Source organism: Apium graveolens, chromosome 10 (assembly GCF_009905375.1).
Source record: "Apium graveolens cultivar Ventura chromosome 10, ASM990537v1, whole genome shotgun sequence".
NCBI classification, from domain to species: Eukaryota; Viridiplantae; Streptophyta; class Magnoliopsida; order Apiales; family Apiaceae; genus Apium; species Apium graveolens.
The window spans coordinates 183,495,879-183,505,717 of record NC_133656.1 but is presented as its reverse complement, the minus strand read 5'-3'; the positions used below and the strand labels follow the sequence as shown (position 1 = coordinate 183,505,717).

General features: G+C 28.9%; 1 protein-coding gene across 1 annotated transcript; it reads right to left on the bottom strand.

Moving 5' to 3' along the window:
• Positions 1-3,197: 3,197 nt before the first annotated feature.
• LOC141689131 (uncharacterized) lies at positions 3,198-4,979 on the bottom strand. The gene is made up of 3 exons (XM_074493319.1): positions 4,542-4,979; positions 4,023-4,409; positions 3,198-3,656 (listed from the first exon to the last, which is right to left on the bottom strand). Exons 1-3 carry the CDS (start codon positions 4,725-4,727, stop codon positions 3,282-3,284), a joined length of 948 nt encoding a protein of 315 aa, XP_074349420.1. The 5' UTR covers positions 4,728-4,979; the 3' UTR covers positions 3,198-3,281.
• Positions 4,980-9,839: the final 4,860 nt, after the last annotated feature.

Genomic DNA, 9,839 nt, shown 5'->3' with positions numbered 1-9,839 from the left:
CAGTACATCGAGTGTCAACGTTGAAGTGGTGGAATTGATTCATAATTTTCAGTGATTTTCAGAAGATTTGCAGAAGAATGGTTGCTGCTCAAGACTAGAATTAATTCTCTATTAATTAATTAAGTCATCTAATTTAATTAAGAAAATAAATTATATCTGAGAAGAATAATTTATTTATTAATTGAATTAATTGATTAATTAATTCTGAATTAATTCTAGAAATTTTCAGAAGTTTAATTGGATTAAATTCAAGCATTAAATCAGCAAGACAATTGAAAATGAACTAGCATGACAATCAGGATTGTCATACCGATTGTCATGCTAGGCCATTTTCAATTGTCTCACCGAAAGTTACTCTAGGAGGATGATTGTCATGCTAGTTCATTCTGATTGTCATGCTAGTTCATTCTGATAGTCTTGCTAGTTCAAAAGATAGTCCTACCGAAAGTCTTGCTGAGCAAAAAGGATTGTCATACCAGCTTAACATTTCGGCTGTTGATTAAAAAGAAGCAGAAGACCTTCTTTCAATCATCCATCATTCAAACAGAAGAACAAAGAACAAGAAAAGCAGCCGCCTTGAAATATTACATTTTTCATCTGTTTAATTCAAGATCAATTTCTAGATTGTAAAGTTAAATCCAATCAACTAGAAATCTTTATCTTGTTCTTGTGTAACAATCTAGCGGATCAAAATCCCTAGAACTTAATCTCAAATTGCGTTTAGCATTTGAATCTTTTTATTACAAAAATAGAAAAAGTTCATGTCGAATTTATTCTAGATTTGTGATAATTAATTTGAGATTAATTCCTTGTAATCGATACAGTTGTTGTAACACCTTTCAAGTTTAATAATATTTTTATTTAACTTGAATTTTGTTTCACATTTTTTATTCCGCATTTAATTCGATTATTCGGTACTGTTTGTATTCAACCCCCTTTCTACAAACACATTGGGACCCAACAGAGGGTGTGATTGTAAATAAGACAATATAACCAGTACAAACAGTGAAACATATGCACGCAGCGGTGTGTGTCCTTTAATCATGCGATTCGTCAGAAGAATTCAAAAGGCTCTCACAGGGGGGTTGACAAGTCCTTGCCTTCTCTTTTGGCCGTCTTTGTATGGAAGGACAACTAAGGGGTCATTTGTTAAATCTGAATCATTTTTTCTGGACGATTAAAATTCTGAACGATTGATAATCTGAATGCTGGACTGTTAATCCTGTTTGGTAAATAAATATCAAAATTTCTGAACAATAATATTTGTTGATCATATCCTTACGTATATGTAAAAATTAATTTGTATTTTAATCTTAATAATCAAATAACAATTTACACGTATTTTGAAAATTTAATAATAAAAACATACATATATTTTGAATAAATATTATCCATTTAAAGAGTAAACAATATTTTCAGTCGTAAACATGAAAAATATATAATTGTAAGTTTAATTTTAAAATTATTAAACAAATTTTAGACAAATGTATTCATAATAAAATCCACATAATTATTTGAATATAAACATATTTAAAAACTAAAAATATAAGTATAAATGTTAAATAAAATTAATATATGGCGTGAAATTTTAATTTTATACTTTTTTTAAGAAAATCACCTATGTATTATAAATAAATATATTATATTTTTGCATTATGGTCTAGTGGCTTGATATCACTTGATAAAACTTACTATATCCTGAGATTACATGAACCATCCAGCTATATTTTTTTGAATTAGTCGTCCAGCTAAATTCTTGGCTCATCCAGCTAACAAAATTTTTTATCAAACAATCTGAACAGGTGATTCAAGTCTCGTCCAATACTTTTGGTATGGTACAGGGGTTAACAAATGACCCCTAACTCATTGTAATTTACGGTCTACATTAATGTACAAGTTACACATTTTCATGCCATTTTCGTTATATGAAATCTATATTACATGTAGTCCAAGTCCATCGGGTATAAATATATTATTACACCCATTTTTGTGAATGTTATAGATAAGGTTCTGCATGCATGCATATTGCAGATTACGGAAGCCTATAAAATAACTTATAATTTAAAGTTTGAATCATAATCCACTTTCCTTTTTTAATATCCTATTTAATTTTATATATTGTTAAATTTTATAATATAAAATTAACTATATTTAATTACTATATTTAACATTTTTTTTCCACTACACACACTTTACACTTTAAATATTGATGATCTCGCTACTTTACCCTTTTTCATTTTTTTTCATATTAATTTACATTTTTTTCTTAAGTTCTGCTCCAAAATCGTTCATATAAAAAATCAATCAATGTGACGGAGGGAGTATCATGTATCAACCATTCAACCAGGAATACATAAACTCTAACCTGGCTTCCATGGATTTAAAATAGTAAAATTCATTGGGATCGAGAACAGTTGTCAATAAGTTCGTGGAAATAAAACTTGAGCAAGAGTAAGGATTTTAATGTTAAAACTTTAGACGATTGTGTTTGCCTACAACTTCTTAGATACAATTCGGTAGCAATGCTTTAGTCAAAACTGACACAAGTATTACAGTTGAAAAACCGGCCAAGTACTCTGGCTCTTTCGTTTCAGTCCTAAAAGTAGGATGATACCTAGATGAACACTAGCTGCAAACATGACCTGATAAATTAGCTATAAAGGGTGACTCTTTTTTCCTAATTACACTAACTTATAAAGTCATCAATTAAGATTTTTTTAAAAGTTCATTATTAACAGCATCTTTTACTTGCTATGTTTAAAAAAAATTCTTATAATTAACAGAAGAAGGGCAGTACTAAACTTAGATTTATCCTCCATTGCCTCATTTGTAGTCGTAAATAGTGGAACATAAATTTCTTAAAACGTCTGTAATGTTCAGGACTGGCTCAGGTAAAATGGGACCATATGCCAAGTATGATCAGTTGAGATTAGAGAGATCCATAATATCACTAATCAATTATTAATACAAATTAAAATAAGGAGAAACAAATATCTACAAGAATAACACGCACGCACAAGGATTGTCTACAATTTCTAGAGGATTAAAAAGTAGTTGATAGAAGTACAAATACTCATTATAATTTCTGTTGTTATGATCAAATTCCATCACTGGTACTTTCAACTAAATTATTCATCATAACCTCATTATCTCCCGCCCTAAAATACTCCCATCAAAGCTAAACAGAAAAAAACGAAACTATCAAACAACTCATGAACACTAATCAGTAACACTTATTTTAATAACTAACAAAAAGATCAAGTGCTGGCGGATCCATATCATCAGCGACGAGCATGATAAAGAGACATAGCCATTAGCAGAATCGCGGCATCCTTCTCATCTTGTGGCAAGACTTGATCATAACCCAAATTATTAGTAAGAGTTACTAGAAAATCCTCCAAACAAACCTTTTTTTGAGCTTCATGACCATCATCATCAATAAGAAGGTTGCAGCTCCGTTTCTTGAATTTCACAATATTGTCTGAATTAGATTTAGCTTTTTGTTGCTTTGTCTTAGTCTTGAGTTTTTTATACTTTTTGGTTTTTATCACTAGTGGTGGTGTTGTCTCTTTCTCAAAAGCTGTATCATTAGCTGCAGCTGCCGCCATGGCCCTTCTTGCCTTCCTTTGTCGAATTCCACATGCGTTGCATAGTGACTGTACACAATTCATAGGTATAAATTAAACATCATAAACATTTGTGTCAGGCTAAAAAGAGAAGAAATTTTTATGTCTCATCCTGAGATTTCGGTGATTTGTTCAAATTATTTTGGTCATTCTCTTTGGTTCACTGCAAGAAACAGCGTTCATTAGCGACCTATTCAAATGTGACTGTCACAAAATGATTTTCTTTGATTTTCTTCCGTTCACTACAAGAAACAATGGTTCTAGTGTCTACCTTTTGTTTGGAGTAAGTTTAGAATATAAAAATTAGGGTTTGATGATAAAGGAATGTATATCTATACAACAACTATACAAGTACAAAAATAAAATTAAGTGTATATGATAAAGTTTCTATATTACCTTAGGGCCTTGAGGTCCACTTCTCCAAAGAGGGGTCTTAGTAGTGTTACAGTCCGAGCAAGTCCTAATCGGGTTGCTGATCATGCTGTTTGAAGAAGTGTTACTGGTGTTTTCGGTATCCATAGGCAAAGATGGTTGATGCTTCTCAATTTCAGGATTGATCAGTGTCTTTGTAGTAATTGGTGTTGGATAATCTACATGATCCTTCTTCATTCTATGCATCCACCTCATCTTCGGGGACATCCACTTGATTTCGTAATCACTCGTCTCCTGGTTCTCATTAGTTTCCTCCTTTTTCCATATAGAGAACTTGAGTCCATTGTCACAACTCTCATTCTCTACAGCAAATGATCCACCATGTGAACTAGCCAAGTAATTAATATCAACCTGATAAAACATGTAGAAAAGGTCTTATTTATCGGATCATGTACATATATAAAAGATAACAAGTCGAAAGTGAATTTCTTGCTAGATTAAACATGTATGCTAGTTATTTAATAATTATAAATTTTGGTGTACCAGTTCTTGTTGAAATTGTGGCTGCTGATTCTCCTGACGATAAATTTCACTTTGATCTTGATTGATCGTGGAGTCGAAAAAATTACGAGTGATTAGATACGAACAAGAAGAGGCAGCTAGCTGATGAACATGATCGGCAGATGTGGAAGAAGGAGAAGCTGGGAAATTTAGATAAGCTGGAGTCATGATCGTGAACAAGAAAAGAGAAGAAGAAACTAGCTAGCTAGTTATGATAGATTGATGTTAATAGAAAGTGTGGTGTACATATATAGTAATGTTAACAGTCTAATTAGGGTTTGAGAGATGGAAAAAATCTAGCTAGGGAGAAGTGAGCAGCTAGCTAGAGATATGGAGAAGGGCTAATGATTGATATTGATCATAAGCCAGCTAAAAAGAGCAAAATGAAAAGGCAAATTGCAAAGGCAATAATCAGAGGGTCTGATTTTATGTAACTTATTTATTCTAGAGGTTTAAAGAGTTAGAGATTCACGTGACTTCATGACTCACCCTTATTTGTATTTACTAACAAAAGTTTAGAAGACAAAGCACATGAATGAGAAAGATTCAAATCCTGCCGCACCATCCCTTTGATTTATAAATTTGACTGTGCCCTAATTATGCGGTAACAATTTACTTTTCATGTAAATGACTATTGTCCGTCAAAAAGAAGAAGATTAAATTGACAATTGATTTTATTTTTGAAATGTCACACGATGTATTCTGATTTGTTATAAAATACATCTTCTTGCATTCATGTATACCAGCAATGACCGTTAAAAAAATTTATATTATAAAAAATCATCCGATTTTATTGTTATAACACTTGCTCCTCAATATAATTTAAGATTCATAGAAGACCTTCTCTAACACAATAATGCGTGTTAAAAACTATGTAAAGAAAACAATGAATGTAACATATGGTAATCTATATCATCTATATTATATTATATATCTATACTATATTTTTATAACCGAAACATGATTTCGTTTGATCGGTTGTTTAATATTTTGTTAAATAGTATACTGAAAACTTTCAAAATAAAGTTTAAACATATATAATTTTATTAAAAAGATTAAATCACATATTTAATATAACTACAAACTCTATCAATTATTATCCAACTTAATTTCTAATTGTAGTCAACTTCTTTTTTACCTCTTTTGTAGGAAACCAAACACTTGCAAAATTCATATTAGTATTTCAAATTATAATTTAACAAAATAATTAATAAATCAAAAAAATAAAAAAATAATACCAAATTATCCAAATACACCGTTAGACTCTTACTTTTCTCTAGGTTCTCCACCCGCACAATGAAATGTATCTAATATAAGTACAAACTCTATGAATTATTATCTAACTTAATTTCTAATCGGACTCAACTTTTTTCTTACCTCTTTTTTAGGAAACCAAACACTTCCCAAATTTATTTAGTATTTCAAATTATAATATAACAAAATACTTAATAAATCAAGAAAATATTTTTTAAAAAAAATAATACCAAATTATCCGTGTAAATCACTCTTATTCAAAACTTCCACTTTCCTATAGTCTCTTAACTCGCACAACGAAGCGAACTATAGGCCGTGTGGTAGGAGAACATCTACACTATTGTTTAGTTTGGTCGGTCGGTTAACACTTTCCTAAAAATATACTAACACCTTCCAAAATAAAGTTTAAACAAATATAATTTTATTAAAAAAAATAAATCACGTATCTAATATAAATACAAACTCTATAAATAATTATCCAACTTAATTTCTAATTGTACTCAATTTCTTTCTTATCTCTTTTGTAGGGAATCAAATACTTCCCAAATTCATTTTAGTATTTCAAAATATTGTATTAAAGAATAATTAATAAATTAAGAAAAAGTTAAAAAGTAATATTAAAAAAATAATACCAATTTATCCACATACACCAATGAAATTCAAAACTCCCACTTTCCCAAAGGCTATCCACCCACACAACGAAGCAACCTATTGGCTGTGATAGGATGACATTTTAAAAGTTTAACTATCAGAATTTTGAATACTTCAATAATGATACATACAAAATAATACAATACTATTTTAGCTTCATTAATTTCAATAATATATAATTATTATTTTTCATAATTTATTAATATAAAATAATAAAATTACAAATGTTATAATCCGTCCGTGTATCGCACGGGTTATAGGCTAGTATACTATTATAAACAGAACACCTTCTAATTGTTCAGTATAGTTGTTTGATACGGTAAATAATAATCGTTAGAGATAGATAGGAACCGTTGGATGTAATAATAAAATAATATTATGTTAATATTTAAACTGCTCTCATAGGTTTAAGGTTCGAATCCTGTCAACGGCGTATTATATTTAAACTTTTATATTTTTATTTTTAACAATTTCTACATGTTCAAGGTTCGAGTCCCGTGAATAATATATTATAAATAATTTTCAGATAAGTCTTAATTTATTATAGAACATATATTATTATAACTTATTATGTTCTTCAATTTATTTTTTAATTATTGAAAATCTATATTTATATATTAGTAACTTTAAAAGAAAATATATTATTACAAAATATTCGAGTTTTAATAGCAATACGTGCATAACACCAGTTATAGGCTAGTACTCCCTCCGGCCCTAAAAACGTTTGCCGTTTTTGTTGGACACGTTTGTCAATACACACTTTTGATTGTTAATATTTTTAATTTTGTATTAATATTAAATATAAAAATTATATTGTATTAAAATACTCATTAATATTAATTCAGCAAAATCACTTATAATTATATTTGATCTTTTAGATTAAAGGTAAATTAGTAGTTAATCGTTTATTATAAACAATAAAAAAATCAAAATAGAAAAAACGTTTTAGTACACTGGGAGCAGTAATTATAGGATAAAAGTACTCTCAAGTCTCAAGTCTCCTAGGTTCGCCGCGTCGTTCGAAACAAGCTCTCATAATCACTAAGCTATATAAGGTTTTGCGATTCGATGCAGATATTGATCGAACTAATTCCGAGTCTCGGATATCTTGTACGCGATTTAATATCTATTATTTATTATATATATAGTGCAGTAAAATAATTTTTGTGGGGAAATATTTAATTTAAAATTTCTATTTGACCTCAAATTTTAATAAATATGAAAAAATATTATTGGCATGAATAATTAAATCAATAACACACTTATAACACACATATGATTTCAATCAATTGAGCTAGAAGCTCATTTGATTACATTCACTTACATATTTTTATTTTTATTTTTGGTGACTAAACCTATATAATTCAATATTTATATAGAATAAAACTATCATAAAACTTGGGTAATTAACTGATTACAATATAATAACTTCATACTCATGTGTAACAACGAAATTATAATTCTTTTGGGCGGAAATATTTAATTCGAAATTACTATTTTTTCCTCGTATTTGAATAAATATGAAAAAATATTATTGGCATTGATAATTGAACCCATGACACACTTGTAACAAACATACGACTTCAACCAATTGAGTTAGAGACTCATTTGATTATATTTTGATAACATCAACTATTGAGTGACATACTTCTTTTTTTATTTTGGGTGACTAAACCTATATAATTCAATATTTATATAGAATAAAATTATTCTAAGACTTGCGTAATTAGCTGATTACAATATAATAACTTTATACTCATGTGCAACAACGGGATTTTTTTTAATTTATACATTAAATAAATAACTTTTTGTTGATAATATATTATCATATTAACTTGTTGATAATATATTACCATATAATAATAATTTATTACATATCGAGACTCGGGTAATTAACTCATTTTGAGATACTAACTTTATACTCGTGTAACAACTAAGGGTATAATAAATCCGAGTCGAGTCGAAAACTGTCAGACTCAAACTCGATTAATAATGTTCGGATTCGAGCACGAAATCGAGTTCAACAAAACCCTAAACTTTAAACTCGAAACTCGGGAAGTAAAAAGTTCGATAGGCTCACCGAACCTTAAACTTCAAACTCGAAACTCGGATAGTAAAAAGTTCGATAGGCTCAATTTTTTTAGGGGAAACGTATAATTTGAAATTACTATTTTGCGTCTGTACTTGAATAAATATGAAAAAATATCGCTGGCTTGTAGAATTGAACTCGTGACACCTATTTCCAAATATTTGACTTCAATCAATTGAGTTAGAGGCTCATTTGGTTATATTTTGATAACATCAAATACTGAGTTATATATTTGTTTCTTTATATTGGGTGGCTAAACCTGTATAATTTAATATTGATATAGAATAGAATTATTCTAAGACTTGGCTAATTAGCTCACTACAATATACTAACTTTATACTCACGTACAACCATATGATTATAATTATTTATTTTATTTATAAAAATTTACAAACATTAAATAAATAACTTGTTGATGTTATGTTTCCATATTAACTTGTTGATAATATATTACCATCTAATAATAATTTATTAATTATCGAGACTTGGATAATTAACTCATTTCGACATACGAACTTTATACTTGTGTACAGTAACTAAGGGTATAATCAAACCGATTTGAGTAAAAACTTTCAGATTCGAACTCGATTAAAAATGTTCGAGATCGAGTACGAGCTCGGTTTCAACCAAATCTTAAATCAAGCTTGAAACTCGGATCGTAAATAGTACGGTAGCCTCAAGTTCGGCTCGAAATCTTGAATCAATTTCACCAAATATTGACAAAAACTCGAAATACAATAGATTATGCTCCAAAATCGATCCTATTAAATATATAAAATATAAATAAAATATTAAATATTTATATACAAATATATTTATATTAAAAAAATAGTATCGGCTCGATAAGACTTGTGAACCGTATGAGCCGAGTAGTTTGAAGTTCGAGTTCGACCCTGTAGAAAAATTACTATTTCCCCCCATATTTTGATAAATATGACACCTAAACATTATGGTATTTTTGGTATCTTCAATTGAAAAAATCACCGGCACTTGATAGAAAATCATTATTTTCAATGGTAAGAGTGCACTCTAAGTTTTACATTCGCGACACAATATAAATTTAAAAATGTTCGTCGTTACATTCTCTTTCTAACATGAACCACAGATATGAAATAACAAGTAAATACTGTAAAAATACACAAAACAATAATAATATTTTTTATAAATAAAACTAACCCGTGCCTGCACCGGTAATAAAGCTAGTTTATAAGTTAAAGATGAAAGTGTTAAATATTATAGTAATTTGTTTGAAAAAACACTACAGTATATCGTTATTTTTTACTGTA

What these genes read in the sequence shown, in the direction of transcription:
- LOC141689131 (XM_074493319.1), bottom strand. Translation starts at nt 4,727, where the DNA reads ATGACTCCAGCTTATCTAAATTTCCCAGCTTCTCCTTCTTCCACATCT. An exon ending in CACAATTTCAACAAGAACTG is followed by an intron (nt 4,410 to 4,541) that starts GTACACCAAAAT and finishes ATGTTTTATCAG; the next exon opens with GTTGATATTAATTACTTGGC. An exon ending in GTGGACCTCAAGGCCCTAAG is followed by an intron (nt 3,657 to 4,022) that starts GTAATATAGAAA and finishes AATTGTGTACAG; the next exon opens with TCACTATGCAACGCATGTGG.